The sequence below is a fragment of the Dreissena polymorpha genome, chromosome 4 (genome assembly GCF_020536995.1).
Source record: "Dreissena polymorpha isolate Duluth1 chromosome 4, UMN_Dpol_1.0, whole genome shotgun sequence".
Classification (NCBI taxonomy): domain Eukaryota; kingdom Metazoa; phylum Mollusca; class Bivalvia; order Myida; family Dreissenidae; genus Dreissena; species Dreissena polymorpha.
Genome location: NC_068358.1, coordinates 108,977,209 through 108,997,030, shown reverse-complemented (window position 1 = coordinate 108,997,030; position 19,822 = coordinate 108,977,209). Strand labels below are relative to the sequence as shown.

The window sequence follows — 19,822 nt, the reverse complement described above, 5'->3', positions numbered from 1 at the left end:
TAAATGTCGTTGATAAACAGAATTTACGGCAAATTTCACGTTACAGCGCCTAAGTCCTCCATACAGCCCGGATTTGGCCCCTATGGACTTCCGCGTCTTCCCGGAAGTTAAATCACAGTTGCGCGGTATTCGCTTTGCAAGTAAACAGGAACTTACAGTTGCAGCAAAGCGAATCGTGTCGTCTTTTGACGCTGACTGGTATAGAGACACTTTAGAAAAGTGGATTTCCCGACACATAAAGTGCATTCACGTTGGAGGTGATTATGTGGAAAAGATTTGACAGTTGTTAACTTCATAACGTCATTGACGTTGAACAGAAACGTTACACGTGCGTCGGTGTGTGCATTGTGCACATGTTTAAATCTCTGATATATATTAATTGTTTTATGTATTTCCATTATATTTGGAGAGTATATTTGGAAAGGACGAAATATTCTTGCTATTTGTTTGTGCATTTATGTTACCAAATGAAAGTTATAGCGAAAATCTTCGAACTTCTGGAACACCCCTCGTAAGTTTAGATGCACATCGTACATGTATGGTATACATGCTGGCGAATTCGGCTGTACAGCCGTTTTCAATTTCAGAATTAAATATCTGGCTTATTTCGCATTTTTCGACACATGTTCTTCTTAACTTTTATTTTAATTTATATTGAAATATATATATAATAAGTTTTTTACACAGTTTATATAAATTCTTAAATATTTGACAAAATCGTATATACCCGCTTTAAGTAATTTTGGCAGGATTAAAAAAAAAAATACCAAGATAACAAATCATTATAATTCAATCTAAACACTTACAGACACTTAATACCTTAAGAATTAACCATAATTTCTACATATAAGCGTTCATAGAATGTGCGATACCTAAACGTTTTAAGAACACTTGTGGTAACACTTCAGTATAAACATATTCATAAAAATTTGGGTCCGGTTGTAAGCACATTGATTTTAAACAGTGACCGTTTTAACCTGTCAGGCCGTTTTACCTCGGGACCGTTTAATTTTTACCAGCAATAATTTTCACCATCAATGTCCGGAAATAACAACAATCCGAACAGTAGTTTTTTGCATTCTTGATGTAAAAAGTCATTATGTACTTTTCATAATAACAAAACTACTACAAATTCAGATTTAATAAGTACTACTTGTATCGGCCATCGGTCTTAATGTTTTCACGGTCAGCGGGTTTGTTATTCTCACGGAGGTAACGTGAGAAATGCAAGACTTCCGGTTTATCTTAAGAAATTCACGGTCTTGCAATTCTCACGCGACACCGGCTTCTATCAAGTTCATGAGGGTTTCCCGCCATCTGTCAAAGTCTTATGTAGTCTCCAATCTTCAGATAAAAGAGTGAATTTCTAGTAAACAACAATGTTTTCCCTGCCACATGCACACAGAAATATACTAAAAGTAAAGTCATGGCAAGTGACCCTACAGAGAACCGTGTCTTCAAATAAATGATGTTCATGTTTTTAGAGAGTATAGCATTGCACTCCAAAAAGATTTAGTATATTGTAACCTAAACGACCTTTTCGTTCTATTTATGAAACTCACATTCATTCATAACTTTCCAAGTTTAGACGCACGCGTTCAATGCCGATGAGGGGGCGTAACTCATTCCCGTTGACCAAGTGTGACTATCCACGCCTACAATTGGAACTACTTTCAAACAAAATCGTTCGGTGTGTAAAAATCGTTCGGTTTCTAATTCCTCCAAAAATGCAATAAAGATAATACTTTTCAATATTGTACAAAAACTTGAATAAAACTGGGGACAACTAAATTTTGCATTTGGTGAGAACGTTTTTGCATGTTTGCACCTTTATCATAGTGGTCTTAATCTTACTCCTTTGTAATAAAGCTCTTTTGTTGGTATAAGTCCATTGGCATAGACACGGCCGTATATTTGTAATGTATTGCGTTATAGAACGAACCCACATTTGATAGTTTATTTTGATACCGAACCCCACTATGGAATTCGTCGTCATCGTTCATCCTTTTTGTCATCAAAATCTCTATCATCATTATTCTAATTATCAACAAATTCACCTCATCATATGTTCAGCAGTATCCGGATATTGGTTCCTATGGAAAAGGGTTCCTACTCAATCCCATTGTCTTGCTATCAGTTGACCCATATGTATTTTATTTTTGAAGAATTGTTATTTAGACATTTAATAGAGCCTCTATTAAACATATTATAATGTTGCTTTTAATTAGCATTTTTGATGTATACCAGTATATCTCAATCAATTATTTACCTGCACCACTCATTTGCAGTGTTCATTATAAAAAACTTTTTGTTTTTCTCAAAGTCCTCTTATATTATGTCATTAATAATAACCATGCATTGTTTGACTTATATGTTCATGTTCTTACTTTCAGAATGAAATGACATTATTGGGGAATGGAGAAAGATCAATCAGGTAAAGATGATGCATCCTCTGCAAAAAACCAAAGGGCCGCTGAATCTTCTTCTCGTGCACATCAGTCAAACTCTGCTAGAAACCATGGCAACAGTAATGGGGGCACCACAGTCTCTGCGATGATAGCAAACAGTGCTTCTCAGGCAAATCTAAATTCTTCTGCAGCAGCATCAAGTGGGCCGTCCATTAGTGCTGAACGTGAGTTTGAACGGCAAGAAAGTAGCATTTCGCTCGCAAGCATTACCCTGTCTGACCGCAGTGGATCGACCAATTCCCTCAGTGTTCCCATCATACCTGTAACTAGTGCACCGAATACTTCACAGGCTTTTGCAGGTCAAGGGAATGCTCCATATAACTGGCAGGCATCAAAACCTGCTGTGAAGGAGAGACTCGCATACATCATGAATACAGAAATCATGAGCGACATTCAGTTCAGGGTGGGTAAACCTCCCAACACCCAGTTAATTCCGGCTCATAAGTTTCTGTTGTGTGTTGGATCAGCGGTGTTTGATGCACAGTTTAACAGTCAGATGGCTACTAAGGAAAGCGTGATTGAGATACCTGATGTAGAACCAGCTGCTTTCCTTGCACTTTTGAAATTTCTGTACCATGATGAAGTGAACATTGGGCCGGAAACTGTCATGACAACCTTATACACGGCAAAGAAATATGCTGTTCCAGCACTTGAAAAGGCTTGTGTTGAGTTTCTGAAAAGAAATCTCAGCAGTGACAATGCCTTTATGCTTCTCACGCAGGCCAGATTGTTTGATGAGCCTCAGCTGGCTGCGCTCTGTCTCGAATCAATTGACAAAAGTACCTCAGAGGCTCTGAATGCTGAAGGCTTCACTGACATTGATCATGAGACATTGTGTGTGGTCTTGGAAAGAGACACTTTGGGCATCCGTGAGAGTAAGTTATGTACCGCTGTATTTCGATGGTCTGAGGCAGAGTGCAGGCGACGCAACCAGCATCCCACACCAGAAAACCAAAGGCTTGCATTAGGGAGGGCTTTGAGACTTATCAGATTCCCGTTGATGAGTATTGAAGAGTTTGCAATGGGACCCGCTCAAAGTGGCATTCTGGAGGACAAGGAGATTGTGGAGTTGTTCCTTTACTTCACTGTGAATCCCAAACCAGCCACACATTTTCAGGTATAATAAATTCTCAGTTAACATCAAAGACAAAATAGTAGTTTGCACATTATTTTGCCTTACTGTAAATTCAAAGGTCGCCATTATCAAATTATGCTTCATGTGCTTCATATTGTTGGTTACTAAATGTATTTTATGACCAATCATTGTTTTAATAAAATTTGTGCAGCTTGGTACAATGTTGCTTGAAGACGAAGGCCCGTATGATTAAAATCATACTTAACAAAAATATATGCATATGCATTAATACAGCATGCAACAGGGGTTCATGGTCCTGTATTAACCCTTTACCACTTAGATATACTTTGACGCATGTGTAGTCCCATAGAAAGTTTAGTTAAATAAAAAACTTTCTTTCTAAATTCAAGTTTTTAAGGCTTCATTTTCAACCCTTAGTTACTGATGAGCAGAAAACAGCATAGAACTTGAACAGACTGCAAATTATTTGCAGTCTGTTCTGGTTTTATGCATGATGCAAAAAACGCCATTTTCTCTTTGCTTCTTATGGGGGAAAGGGTTAAGAAATCTTAACATTATCATTTGAGGATCGTGCTTGGGAAACTGGCCATAATGATTGTGCCTTTCGTACCGTTCCAGATTACCCTGTGCCACCACTTTTTCTGCCTAAACTGGATTTCATCTAAAAGAGATTTTCTGTAAACCAAAAATTACATAAAAGGGGAAAGTGTTGTCCTGAATAGCCTGTGCAGACTGCACAGCTTATCTGTTGATGACAATTTATGCAGATGCATTTAAGCCAGTTTTCCCAGATTTAGGCTCATTTACATATTGTTATCTTTGCCACAGGATGTTCCGCGGTGTTGTCTGACGGGCAAGGAGCAGGTGGTGTCCAGGTTCTGTCAGATTGAGAGCCGCTGGGGCTACAGTGGAACCAGTGATAGAATCAGGTCTGATGAGAATACTTCTAATAGATTTTTTTGTTTGGGATAACTCTATCGACCGATCCAAATTGTGCCTTCTCCAAAATTTAGAAGAAACACATTTTCTCTTATTGTGATTTCTGCCAGGTTTTCCGGGCTATTTTGGGAAATAATTCAATTTCGAGATGGGAAATTTTTTTTTCGCAAAAAGTCCACTGATTTGGGAAAAAATAAATAAATAAAGCTCTTTAGTATAATTCAAATGAGAAGAACAAATCTTTTAGATTAAAGTTATAAATTGTTTGATGCTATTGAAATATATATGCCATGTTGTGATATTACTTAAAACAGACACAATATTTTATAATAAGTTTTAAATAAATAGAGTATACGCTATAAATTGCATTTTAGCTCGACTATTTTATATAAAATATATATATAGTGGAGCTATCCTACTTACCCCGGCGTCAGTATTAGCGTTAGCGTTAGCGTGCAAATGTTAAAGTTTGCGTACTACCCTAAATATTTCCTATGTCCTTTGACATATTGCTTTAATATTTTGCCTACTTCTTTACCAACATGTCCCCAACCTATAAACAAAGCAGACAACTGTATCAAGCATTTTGTAAGAATTATGGCCCTTTTTTCACTTAGAATATGCATAGTATTGATAAATCTATGTTAAAGTTTGTGTACCACCTCAAATATTTTCAATGTCCCTTGACATATTGCTTTTATATTTTGTATACTTCTGTACCAACATGACTCCAACCTATAAACAAGAGCAGACAACTGTATCAAGCATTTTGTAAGAATTATGGCCCTTTTTCACTTAGAGTATGCATATTATTGATAAATCTATGTTAAAGTTTGTGTACCACCTCAAATATTTTCAATGTCCCTTGACATATTGCTTTCATATTTTGCAAGCTTCTTTACCAATATGACCCCAATCTATAAACAAGAGCAGACAACTGTATCAAGCATTTTGTAAGAATTATGGCCCTTTTTCCATTTACAATATGCATATTACTTTAGTTACATTTCCATAACTTCTTTATTTATGATCAGATTTTATTAATACTTTGACAAAACAACACTTACCTGAATACCACAATGGATTCCACTCAAACAATACCCCACGCCCCAACCCAGAATCCCTGCCCCCTCCCCCCCCCCCCCAATTTTTTTTTTTTTATTCCTTTTTTTTTGAAAGATCATCTAATAAATGACCACATCCCACATTATACCCCCTCTCAACCCCCCCCCCACCCCCACCCCCCCCCCCCAAAAAAAATTAAAAAATATTCCTTTTCTTAATTTTGAAAGATGGTCTAATAAATTACTGAATATGAACAATTTCCTCATGATGGCTTACGTTATACTGTCAAGCACTCAAATAGTCGAGCGCGCTTTCCTCTGACAGCTCTTGTTATATATATATTACTGTGATCCTCATAAGAAGAAGTCCATAAGCCTGTACTGGTAAATTGTTCTTGCTATTACAGACTTGTAAGGATGCCTTAAGAAACACTATAAGAGTTTGGGCTGTCTTTTCCAAAATTCATATTGTTGTCTTGTATTTTGAGCCATGTCATGCATAAAAATGGCTGATGCCATATGTGACCAGCGAAGCTTTAACCCTTTCCCAGTTAATAGCAAAGTTAAAATGGCTATTTGCAAACAGCATAAAACCAGAACAGCCTGCGAGTAACTCACAGTCTGTTAAGGTTTTATGCTGTTTGTTGATCATCAGTATCTAAGGGTTGAAACTGAAACCTTTAAAACTAAGATCTAGTAAGAAAGGCTTTTAATAAAATTTAACTTTCTGAGGGACTTAAAATGTGTCAAAATACGTATCTAAATGGTAAAGGGTTAAAATCAGTCTGAGCCCGTTTGCATCGACCAATCAGATGCGCAGGCTGGTCTGGGCTATTCTTGCCTCATGTTGCATAAGACCCATTTTTGCATGACACGGCTATTTTGCTGCTTTTGTTGCAGGTTCATGGTCAATCGGCGTATTTTCGTGGTTGGTTTCGGTCTCTATGGCAGCATTCACGGCGCTACTGAATACCAGGTTAACATACAGGTAATCAAAACCAAACAAGTCATCCGGGAATTGTATAAATATGTTTTTTAATAAGATACACAAGAAACATGTTTCATAAAAACAATTATAAAATTAAAATTTTACATTGCATATTTATTGAGGAAGAATTTATACTGCTATGAAGTCATGTTATGGTAATATTACTGTTTAAGTTTTTGTGTTTTTGATGGATGGAAGTTAGTTGCAATTAACTCCCTGCTACTTACCCTCTAATTTTCTTGAGCTGTACTTATGTACTTATAAAAACTCAAAGCATCGACAAAGAACTAGAATGGAAGTATGTTAAATAAATATTTTAGATGCAATTTTTAAATATTAAAAAGTAAGGATATATATAGCCAAACCATGCGAAAGATGTCGGACCTTAGACCAAAATCTGATAAAATTTCCTGAGGTCTGATAATATTTCCAAACTGACTGACCTCTTGTCCGACAAGATAACAATATCTAAAAAATTTGATTAAAAATGAACACAAAACTACGAATATGTAAAAAAAGACAGTAAATCTGGTCAGGTCCGGTATATTTAAAAATTATGGACCTCTTGTCTGGGAAAAAAGTCTTTCCTATGGTTTGCATATTGCTTTTTTTTCATGCACATTGCTTATTAAAGGGATCTTTTCACGCTTTGGTAAATTGACAAAATTGACAAAAGTTGTTTCAGATTCGCAAATTTTCGTTTTAGTTATGATATTTGTGAGGAAACAGTAATACTGAACATTTACCTTGGTCTAATATAGCCATTATATGCATCTTTTGACGATTTTAAAACCTAAAAATTATAAAGCGTTGCAACGCGAAACGATTGAATAATTTGGAGAGTTCTGTTTTTGTCGTTAAATTTTGTGAAACTACGAAGATTGCTTACATAAGGTATAAAATACGTCAAGTATGTGTACTCAGCGGAATAGCTCAGTAGGCTAAAGCATTTTTACTTCAGGACTCTGGCAGGACTCCAGGGGTCACTGGTTCGAAACCTGGTCCGGGCAATGTTCTTTTCCTTTTTTTAATTTTATTCTCGATTTTTTACTGGAGCTTTTACGATCCAATGTTTACATTTATCGAAATAAAGCATTTAATGAATAAGTTAAAAAATGCCAAAATCTGTGAAAAGGCCCCTTTAAATAATCTCTAAATGAATTAAAAAGATGATCAGTCAGTTGAATATTTCAGTTGATTACTTTTTTCCACTCAGATGCGTATTTTGACTCTTTTGTAGTCCCTTGGAAAATCAAAATAAATTGAGTCGTGTTCAGAGAAAACTGGGCTGAATGCATGTGCTTAAAGTGTCGTCCCAGATTAGCATGTGCAGTCCACACAGGCTAATCAGGGACAACACTTTCCGTCTAAATTGGATTTTTGCTAAGAAGAGACTTCATTTAAACGAAATATGTCACAAAAGTGGAAAGTGTCATCCCTGATGAGCCTGTGCATACTGCACAGGCTAATCTGGGAAGACACTTTACACACATGCATTAAGCCCAGTTTTCTCAGAACACAACTCAATTCAAGACCTTCCTTTATAGATTCTACTTTTGAGAGCCTTCATATCCAACTCTTAGATACTTTTGAGAGCCTTCATATCCAACTCTAAGATACTTTTGAGAGCCTTCATATCCAACTCTAAGATACTTTGGAGAGCCTTCATATCCAACTCTAAGATACTTTTGAGAGCCTTCATATCCAACTCTTAGATACTTTCGAGAGCCTTCATATCCAACTCTAAAATACTTTTGAGAGCCTTTATATCCAACTCTAAGATACTTTCGAGAGCCTTCATATCCAACTCTTAGATACTTTGAGAGCCTTCATATCCAACTCTAAGATACTTTTGAGAGCCTTCATATCCAACTCTTAGATACTTTGAGAGCCTTCATATCCAACTCTAAGATACTTTTGAGAGCCTTCATATCCAACTCTTAGATACTTTTGAGAGCCTTCATATCCAACTCTAAGAAACTTTTGAGAGCCTTCATATCCAACTCTTAGATACTTTGAGAGCCTTCATATCCAACTCTTAGATACTTTGAGAGCCTTCATATCTAACTCTTAGATACTTTGAGAGCCTTCATATCCAACTCTAAGAAACTTTTGAGAGCCTTCATATCCAACTCTAAGATACTTTTGAGAGCCTTCATATCCAACTCTAAGATACTTTTGAGAGCCTTCATATCCAACTCTAAGATACTTTTGAGAGCCTTCATATCCAACTCTTAGATACTTTGAGAGCCTTCATATCCAACTCTAAGATACTTTTGAGAGCCTTCATATCCAACTCTTAGATACTTTGAGAGCCTTCATATCCAACTCTAAGATACTTTTGAGAGCCTTCATATCCAACTCTTAGATACTTTGAGAGCCTTCATATCCAACTCTAAGATACTTTTGAGAGCCTTCGTATCCAACTCTAAGATACTTTTGAGAGCCTTCATATCCAACTCTAAGATACTTTGAGAGCCTTCATATCCAACTCTAAGATACTTTTGAGAGCCTTTATATCCAACTCTTAAGATACTTTTGAGAGCCTTCATATCCAACTCTAAGATACTTTGAGAGCCTTCGTATCCAACTCTAAGATACTGACAAGCAGGAAACAGCATAAAACCTGAACAGACTGCGAGTTACTCGCATGTTCTACTGTTATTATGCTGGTTGCCATTTTCACTTTTCTGATCCTAAGCGGGAATGGGTTCATGAATTGTGTGTTGCAGATTCTGCAGTCTGACAATGGTAAGGTCATAGGCAGCAATGACACCAGTTTTCAGTGTGACGGCTCCAACTCCACTTTTCGAGTGATGTTCAAGGAACCCGTGGAGATCTTGCCCAATGTCAGCTACACGGCTTGTAGTACTCTTAAGGTATTGCAATGTGGAGTATCACTTTTGCCTTGTTTTAGGAAAATTTGGGCTAATGCATGTGCGTTAAGTGTTGTCCCAGATAAGCCTGTGCAGTCTGCACAGGCTTAACAAGGACAAAACTTTGTGCTTTAACAAGATTTTATTTTAGAAGTGTCTTCCTCTAAATGAGAAATACCATGAATGGGAAGTGTCGTCCCTGATTAGCCTGTGCTCATTGGGAACCTCACTTTACACACATTCCTGTGCTCATTGGGGACCTCACTTTACACACATTAGCCTGTGCTCATTGGGAACCTCACTTTACACACATTCCTGTGCTCATTGGGGACCTCACTTTACACACATTAGCCTGTGCTCATTGGGAACCTCACTGTACACACATTAGCCTGTGCTCATTGGGAACCTCACTTTACACACATTAGCCTGTGCTCATTGGGAACCTCACTTTACACACATTAGCCTGTGCTCATTGGGGACCTCACTTTACACACATAAGCCTGTGCTCATTGGGCACCTCACTTTACACACATTAGCCTATGCTTATTGGGAACCTCACTTTACACACATTAGCCAGTGCTCATTGGGAACCTCACTTTACACACATTAGCCTGTGCTCATTGGGAACCTCACTTTACATACATTAGCCTGTGCTCATTGGGCACCTCACTTTACACACATAAGCCTATGCTAATTGGGAACCTCACTTTACACACATTAGCCTGTGCTCATTGGGCACCTCACTTTACACACATTAGCCTATGCTTATTGGGAACCTCACTTTACACACATTAGCCTGTGCTAATTGGGAACCTCACTTTACACACATTAGCCTGTGCTCATTGGGAACCTCACTTTACACACATTAGCCTGTGCTCATTGGCAACCTCACTTTACACACATTAGCCTGTGCTCATTGGGAACCTCTTTTTACACACATTAGCCTGTGCTCATTGGGAACCTCACTTTACACACATTAGCCTGTGCTCATTGGGAACCTCACTTTACACACATTAGCCTGTGCTCATTGAGAACCTCACTTTACACACATTAGCCTGTGCTCATTGGGGACCTCACTTTACACACTTTAGCCTGTGCTCATTGGGTCCCTTACTTTACACACATTAGCCTGTGCTCATTGGGAACCTCATGTTACACACATTAGCCTGTGCTCATTGGGAACCTCACTTTACACACTTACGCCTGTGCTCATTGGGCACCTCACTTTACACACATTAGCCTGTGCTCATTGGGAACCTCACTTTACACACATTAGCCTATGCTCATTGGCAACCTCACTTTACACACATTAGCCTGTGCTCATTGGCAACCTCACTTTACACACATTAGCCTGTGCTCATTGGCAACCTCACTTTACACTTATTAGCCTGTGCTCATTGGGGACCTCACTTTACAAACATTAGCATGTGCTCATTTGGAACCTCACTTTAGCATGTGCTCATTGGGCACCTCACTTTACACACATTAGCCTGTGCTCATTGGGGACCTCACTTTACACACATTAGCCTGTGCTCATTGGGCACCTCACTTTACACACATGAGCCTGTGCTCATTGGGGACCTCACTTTACACACATTAGCCTGTGTTCATTGGAGACCTCACTTTACACATTATAGCCTGTGCTCATTGGGGACCTCACTTTACACACATTAGCCTGTGCTCATTGGGAACCTCACTTTACACACATTAGCCTGTGCTCATTGTCAACCTCACTTTACACACATTAGCCTGTGCTCATTGGCAACCTCATTTTACACACATTAGCCTGTGCTCATTGGGTACCTCACTTTACACACATTAGCCTGTGTTCATAGGGGACCTAACTTTACACACATTAGCCTGTGCTCATTGGCAACCTCACTTTACACACATTAGCCTGTGCTCATTGGCAACCTCCATTTACACACATTAGCCTGTGCTCATTGGGGACCTCACTTTACACACATTAGCCTGTGCTCATTGGGGACCTCACTTTACACACATTAGCCTGTGCTCATTGGGGACCTCACTTTACACACATTAGCCTGTGCTCATTTCTTTAAGTCCAGTTTTAACATAACAAGGATCATTTTAATTACAGTTTATGAAAAAGAAGGGTATGTCTTCTGGATCCACCATGTCTGTCTGTCTGTCTGTCTCCCTATCTGTCTGTCTGTCTGTCTATCTGTCTCCCTGTTTCTTTTTCCCAGCACGTCCCACAGCATGAAAGAACAAGTGAAATTTTTGTCAGAATTTACTATATGTTTATGGACAAGCAATGCCATGTTAAATGTTGTAACCCTTGCATTTGATCAATGTTTTCTTTAAATATTTACTATTCTTATGGTATTCTGCTTCAAAAAGAAATATAAGAAAAATCAACAAAACATTTGAGGATTTTTAGACGTTCCAAGGTGCCAACCTTCAATCATTTTTCCTCATTTTTTTCTGAATCAATTATTACAAATTACACCCCTACAAACATTAAATTATTCTTGCAAGATTTATGTTCTATATATTTATACATTAATATATTAATATGCATTTTATACAGTTAACAAGTTTACTGGTAACCTGTGGAATAAAAAAAAGCACACATGTGTTATTATGTCCCGTCATGAATCGAGGACAAATAAAAAGCTCTTTTCACAGGTCATTTAAAAAAGAAACTTTGCAAAATAGTGGAAGGTAAATGCAAGCTGTGAATCTAGAAGTTTTAGTTTACCTGTATCTTGAAAAAAATATGTATAAATATCACCGCAAAAATGTTAAATTCCAGCTTCTTTTGCAAGGACACCCACGTTTTCCACAAATGAATATGCCATAACAATTCTGCATTTAAGAATTTTATAATTTACTTTACCCTTTCCCACTCAGAGGCAAAGTGAAAATGGCTACATGTATGTGCGCAGTCTGTTCAGGTTTTATGCTGTCTTTAATTTAATTTAACTTTCTAAGGGACTACAAATGCATCAAAACATGTATCTAAGTAGTAAAAGATTAAGCATGGGACATATATTATTTGATATGCAAATATCATAACTGCTTACAAGCATGAATTTCATGCAGTACATTGTTGGTAAACGAAAAGTTATTTAGCTGGAAAGAGTTCAGGTTTAGAACAAGGAACTTATATACATCCTCGCACACATAAGTTCCCTGTTTCTAATGACTATGTTGAATATAAAATGGTATTCTGCAATATACACTAAAGAATCTTTTGTACTTATAAATAAACTCTATTGCCCCCCCCCCCCCCAGGCGGAAGGATAGAAGGATATAGAATTGGCATTGTCTGTCCATCCGTCTGTCTCTCACAAAAATTGTTTTTTGGCTTGGGATATCAATTTCTTTGTGTCTTGGGGTATCATTAAATAGACTTATTTGATGATAACATGTAATTGTACAATAAATATTAATTGTGTCTTGTTCTGAGAAAAATGGGCTTCATGCATGTGCATAAAGTGTTGTCCCAGATTAGCCTGTGCAGTCCTAGCACAGGCTAATCAGGGACAACACTTACCGCTTTAATGGTATTTTTCATTTAAAGGAAGTCCCTTTTTACCAAAAATCTAGTAAAAGCGGAAAGTGTTGTCCCTGATTAGCCTGTGCGTACTGCACAGGCTAATCTAGGACGACACTTAACGCACATGCATTTAGCACAGTTTTCTCAGAACAAGACACAATTGAATTTGTTGACTGATAATATTGTGATATTGTAAACATTCAATGCACATGTTGACTGATCAAATTTAATGTTGCAAACATAAAAGTGAATTGTTTGTGATAAATTGTTATATTACAATGTCTTTAGTTAAATTACAATGTGCAATAAAGGTACTTATTTACTGATACAATTTAAAGATTTCTGTGTTGGCTACAAGATACTAGTTTTTAAAGAAGTGAAACGATAAAGGGTAGGTCCCAGTTACCCTGAATCATTTAGATTATATTTTGGCCGTGCTCAGTGAAAAGGGGTTAAATGCATGTGTGTAAAGTGTCGTCCAAGATTAGCATGTGCAGTACGCAGGCTAATCAGGGACGACAAGTTTCCGCTTTTATGTTATTTTTATGCCCCCATTTCGAAGAAAAAGGGTATATAGTTTTCGCACTGTCGGTCGGTCGGTTGGTCGGTCGGTCGGTCACACTTCGTGTCCGCTCTCTAATTCAAATAGTTTTCATCCGATCTTTACCAAACTTGGTCAGAAGTTGTATCCAGACAATATCTAGGTTAAGTTCGAATATGCCGGGTCAAAAACTAGGTCACGGGGTCACTTAGTGCATGTCAAGGATTTAGCATGGTGTCCGCTCTCTAATTGAAGTAGTTTTCATCTGATCGTTACTAAACTTGGTCAAAAGTTGTATCAAGACATTATCTAGGTCAAGTTCGAATATGGGTCATGCCGTGTCAAAAACTAGGTCACTGGGTCACTTAGTGCATTTCAAGGATTTAGCATGGTGTCCGCTCTCTTATTGAAGTAGTTTTCATCTGATCTTTACTAAACTTGGTAAGAAGTTGTATCAAGACAATATCTAGGTCAAGTTCGAATATGGGTCATGCCGGGTCAAAAACTAGGTCACGGGGTCACTTAGTGCATTTCAAGGATTAAGCATGTTGTCCGCTCTCTAGTTTATGTGGCTTTCTGATTTATTTTGATATTCTAAGACATTTTTATGCCCTCAAAGGAGGGCATATAGTGATCGGACTGTCCGTTCGTCTGTCCGTCCGTCTGTCCTTCACACTTTGCGTTTAGATTTCGAAAAATGCTCATAACTTCTATGTCCCTTCTGATAGCAATTTCATATTTGGCATGCATGTGTATATGGACAAGGTCTTTCCATACGCACACAAATTTTGACCCCTGTGACCTTGACCTTGAACTTAGGGTCCCTGTTTAGGTTCGAAATCTGCGTTTAGGATTTGAAAAAAAGCTCATAACTTCTACCAAGCGTTTACACAGTTATACTTTTATGTAGTGACAAAGTTACAGTTGGGGGCATCCGTGTCCTGTGGACACATTTCTTGTTTTTGTTTCAAGAAAGTCTCTTCTCAGTCAAAATCAAGTTTACTCGCGACTCATTTGGAAGACTGCTCCCTTTGTATTTTTATACTATGCAATATGTGTGAATGTTAATTCACTGGCCATGAAAAAAAAATATTTAAAGGTAACTTAGATCTTAAAAAAATCTACTTTTTACATCCTGTATTGAAAATAAAATTGTTTGAACAAATATTAATGCACATATTATCATTTGTAATGCAAACACACATCTGGAACATGAACACTCATCTTGAACATGAACACACATCTGGAACATGAATGCACATCTTGAACATGAGCACACATCTTGAACATGATCACACATCTTGAACATGAACACACATGTTGAACATGAACACACATCTTGGACATGAACCCACATTTTGGACATTAACACACGTCTTGAACATGAACACGTATATCTTGAACATGAACACATATGTTGAACATGAACACACATCTTAAACATGGACATGCATTTTGAACATAAACACACATCTTGGACATGAGCACACAACTTGAACATGAACATGTATCTTGAACATGAACACACATTTTGAACATGAACACACATTTTGAACATGAACACACGTCTGCCCCATTCCCAATGGAAAAAGTATATATTTTTCCCAAAATGGGATCTAAAAATTCCCAATGGAAGTTTTCCAAAAATATATATTTGTATGCCCCCGAAGGTGGGCATATAGTCATATAATGATCACACTGTCTGTCTGTCCATCTGTCCGTCACACTTAAGCGTTTAGGTTTCGAAAAATGCTCATAACTTTTATGTCGCTTCGGATGTAACCTTCATATTTGGTATGCATGTGTAAATGGACAAGGCCTTTACATACGCACAAACTTTTTGACCCTTTGACCTTGACCTTGAACTTAGGGTCTTCGTTTTGGTTTAGAAATCTTGGTTTAGGTTTCGAGAAAGCGTTTTTCGGGGGCATATGTCATCCGATGGAGACTGCTCTTGTGTTGTTTTATTTTTAGATCACCATTTAGTTAATCTCCCATCCAGCTCTACAAGTAACACTTCAATTATTTAATATTTTAAACACTTTTATTCTCATTTTTGAAGCATTTGTAAGCCAAAAAAAACAAAAACACTAACTTCCCAATTTTTGTCAAAGCGCCGTGATATTTCCAAATCATCCTAAGGGACCTGGCCCCATTCCTAAAATGGTGAAAAAAAACACTGTTAAGATTTGTTGGGCTCAGGGACTACTGGGTTTGAGTTCAATAGCAAAAAGTGTTATCCCAGATGAGCCTGTGGCATTTCTTCTTAAACAAAACTCTGTCCACTTGGATATCTTTGTCCCTGATTAGGCCTTTTACGGACTGCACAGACTTCTATAGTATGATACGTAACCCTTTCCCACTCAGAGGCAATGTGAAAATGGCTATGTGCAAACAGCACTAAACCAGAACAGCCTGTGTGTAACATTCTGTTCACCTTTTATGCTGTTTGCTGCTCATCAGTATCGTAGGGCTGGAAATTAAGTCTTTCAAACTTGAATATAGCAAGAAAGGCCTTTAATTAAATTTAACTGTCGAAGGGACCACAAATACTTCAAAATACATATCTTAAGTGGTAAAGGGTTAAGGCACAAGCATTCATCCATTTATGCCTAGCATCTAGAAAAAGGGCCTTGGCAAACAGCATAGACCCAGATGAGACGCCGAGTCAGAGTCTGCGCTGTTTGCTTAAAGGAACTTCTGTAAGAAATATTCTAAATATAGAAATAAATATACTAGACATCCCTAATTTTGGAAATAAATTGATCCAATTTAGAAGAATGGGAGAGTCCACTAGGCATAAATGGGTTAATACTGGTTATCATTGAGGACATCTCAATCACAATCTTGGCATTCAAAGTCCTGTATGCACTTTCCAAGCAGTTGTTGGTCCCTGGTGAAATGATGTTGACATTGTGTTTTGAATAATAAGAAAAATCCTGGAAAAAGTGATAAAGCAAGGTAAATATTACTCAGGGATAATTTCCAGATAGCATGTAAACAATAACTAATGAAAATATGTACATGTACAAACAGGTCAATGTGCTTCATATTTCAGGGTCCCGATTCGTATTACGGGTCCAAAGGTCTGCGCAAGGTCACGCATGAATCAGTGTCGGGCGGTAAAGTCACGTTTCAGTTTCACTACGCGGCAGGCAACAACAATGGAACATCCGTGGAAGATGGGCAGGTTCCAGAGATCATATTCTACACATAATGCTCCCCCCCCTCAGAAGCTAAATTAAAAAAGGTTTCTACAACCAGCATAAAACCAGAACAGCCTGCGAGTAACTCGCAGTCTGTTCAGGTTTTATGCTGTTTGCTGCTCATCAGTATCTACGGGTTGGAAATGAAACCTTGAGAACTTGAATCTCTTTAGAAAGGTCTTAAAATTTAATTGATTATATGAGGGACTGCAGAAACATCAAAATCTGAGTAGTAACGAGTTAAGACTGCATCATGTGATTGTCAGCAAACACTGCGTGTCTGATGGCTGGAACTTGCAGATCACTGCCTGTATGAGAATTTCAATATGTTTCATTTGTGTCACTTTTTTGGGGGATATATGTTTTTAGCTCATCTATTTTTTGAAAAAAAATTATGAGCTATTGTCATCACCATGGCGTCGGCGTTGGCGTCCGGTTAAGTTTTGCGTTAAGGTCCACTTTTCTCAGAAAGTATAAATGCTATTGCATTCAAACTTGGTTCACTTACTTACTATCATGAGGGGACTGGGCAGGCAAAGTTATATAACTCTGGCGTGCATTTTGACAGAATTATGTGCCCTTTTTATACTTAGAAAATTGAAAATTTTGGTTAAGTTTTGTGTTAAGGTCCATTTTATTCCTTAAGTATCAAAGCTTATGCTTTCATACTTGCAACACTTACTAACTATCATAAGGGGACTGTGCAGGCAAAGTAATGTAACTCTGACTGGCATTTTGACAGAATTATGTGCCCTTTTTATACTTAGAAAATTGAAAATTTGGTTAAGTTTTGTGTTTAGGTCCACTTTATTCCTACAGTATCAAAGCTATTGCTTTCATACTTGCAACACTTATTAACTATCATAAGGGGACTGTGCAGGCAAAGTTATGTAACTCTGACTGGCATTTTGACAGAATTATGGGCCCTTTATACTTAGAAAATTTTGTTAAGTTTTGTGTTTTGGTCCACTTTACCCCTAAAGTATCATAGATATTGCTTTTATACTTGGAACACTCGCAAACTATCATAAGAGTACAGTAAAAGGACAAGTTGCATAACTCTGGTTGTCATTTTTTACGGAATTATGGCCCTTTATTGACTTAATAACTTTGAATATATGGTTACATTTCGTGTTTCGATCCACTTTACTTCTAAAGTATCAAGGCTATTGCTTTCAAACTTCAAATACTTTCATGCTATCATGAGGTTACTGTACCTGGCAAGTTGAATTTTACCTTGACCTTTGAATGACCTTGACTCTCAAGGTCAAATTATTAAATTTTGCTAAAATTGCCATAACTTCTTTATTTATGATCAGATTTGATTGATACTTTGACAAAACTACTCTTACCTGACATACCACAATAGACTCCACCCAAACCATCCCCTATGCCCTCCCCGCCTCCCCCCCCCCCCCCCCGAATCCTCCCCCCCCCCCCACTATTTTTTTTTTTTTTTTAAAGATCATCTCACAAATGACCACCACACCCTCACACTATACACCCCCCCTCCCACCCCACCCCTCCCCCCAATTTTTTTTTTTAAACGGTTAAAAAACACAAATATTTATGTTTATTATTTTATGTTTGAAATACCGTCCACCATCGCACCCAAGAATCCCCCCCCCCTCCCCGCACCCCGATTTTTGCATGTTTTTTTTTTGCATTTTTTTTCGCATTTTTGGAAGATAATGTAATAAATGTCCACACCCCCACACTATACACCCCTCTTCACTCCACCCCTCCCTCCTTTGTGATTGAAAATGAGAGTACCTTCACCTTTAAAAAGAAAATAGATGAGCGGTCTGCACCCGCAAGGCGGTGCTTTTGTTTTCTATGTTGCTATCTATGTTACTGAAGTCATTTATTTTATTTAGGAATTGTTCTTTGGACTGTCGAAGCTATCACTGTTTTGTTTTGTTTCACAGAAATCTCAAGGTTTTCGGACATAATCTCCATCCTTTTTGGATCTGATATTTCACCATACAGTAGTTACATATTTGAAAAGGTGCTCAATATATCTTAGGCCACAAAAAAATGATCCAATGTTTGTATATTTAATGAAATTGAAAAATATATAGACAATTTGGAAATGCATTTGCGTGGTCCATTTACCCCCCATCACCCCCCTTGTTTAAGCAGAGGTGTTGTTTTTCTATTTATTTCAGTTAAGCCAACATATTTTATGGCATTGACTGTTTAGTTTTGGTTATACTGTTAATATTACGGAATGGCAGCATTAAATAAGCAAAATGCATTTGGCAGCAATGTTCAACAAATATGTAAATAATAACTTTGATTTAATATGGGTCATGCGCACATACAAACCAATTGTAATACTATCCTATTTAGAAGCATATGAACATGTAGAATTTATACTTGTATAGTGTTACAAGATATTGTATCTTTCAAATTGGTTGTGTAAAGTCTTAACACAAAAAGTGGCTGTTAAATGTAGGGATGCAACAGATTAAAGAAAGCATTAACCAGTTAACCTACTATTGTAACTGGTTATGAACTCTTTTAGCTGAACAACCAAGCATTGTTTTTAATATTAAAAGTAATCGAACTACATGTGAAGCATAATACAGAAACAGAAAACCCCAGTAACAAATATTCATGCAGTTACTTGTTTTGAATGATTTAATAGTAATATTGGTTGCATATAAATGACAGGTTTAATAATTATAAGGAAAGTTGATATTGATGAAGATTTATTGACTAGATGTTTCCTTTCATATGAATTGACCATGTTGACTGTCCCATCATCAAATGAAGCTTATTGTCAGTGACAGTACTTTTAATGTTTGCTCAGTCTTTTTATAGGGGTATTCTCTCAGGTGACGATTTTCAACCTGTTCCACAGTATTTTCTATATATATTGAATGGGTTCTATGATATCACTGTAAACACATTTATGATAAATCTCACTTAAATCCATATCATCAGAAGAAAACTTCTACGCCATTATGAATTGTGTATGATTTGGAAACAACAAGGTTTGACTCTATACTGCTATTACAGGAGATTCAAGATTGGATTCATACTAGTTTTTCCCTAGATCCTTGTGTAGTTCATTTAATAAACAGTGTTTAATATTGGAGAGACAATCTTGAGT

The 19,822-nt window shown here is 37.3% G+C and overlaps 1 protein-coding gene across 3 annotated transcripts; it reads left to right on the top strand.

Moving 5' to 3' along the window:
• The first annotated feature begins 1,671 nt into the window (after positions 1–1,671).
• On the top strand, positions 1,672–18,107 carry LOC127879577 (BTB/POZ domain-containing protein 1-like). 3 transcript variants are annotated; one of them, XM_052426520.1, is made up of 7 exons: positions 1,672–1,802; positions 2,394–3,585; positions 4,393–4,493; positions 6,468–6,555; positions 9,288–9,434; positions 16,557–16,748; positions 16,806–18,107. In XM_052426520.1, the coding sequence occupies exons 2-6, from the start codon at positions 2,416–2,418 to the stop codon at positions 16,713–16,715; spliced, it is 1,665 nt and encodes a 554-aa protein (XP_052282480.1). In that variant the 5' UTR covers positions 1,672–1,802; positions 2,394–2,415; the 3' UTR covers positions 16,716–16,748; positions 16,806–18,107. The 3 variants fall into 3 exon arrangements, with proteins under 3 accessions (XP_052282480.1, XP_052282479.1, XP_052282481.1); XM_052426519.1 differs by having other exon boundaries at positions 16,557–18,107; XM_052426521.1 differs by lacking the exon at positions 9,288–9,434 and having other exon boundaries at positions 16,557–18,107.
• The last annotated feature ends 1,715 nt before the right edge of the window (positions 18,108–19,822 follow it).

Bases quoted from the DNA above. Each gene is read 5' to 3' on its own strand.
- LOC127879577 (XM_052426520.1), top strand. From the start codon at position 2,416: ATGGAGAAAGATCAATCAGGTAAAGATGATGCATCCTCTGCAAAAAAC. The intron at 3,586-4,392 runs GTATAATAAATT...TCTTTGCCACAG, and splicing joins AACCAGCCACACATTTTCAG to GATGTTCCGCGGTGTTGTCT. The intron at 6,556-9,287 runs GTAATCAAAACC...TGTGTGTTGCAG, and splicing joins AATACCAGGTTAACATACAG to ATTCTGCAGTCTGACAATGG.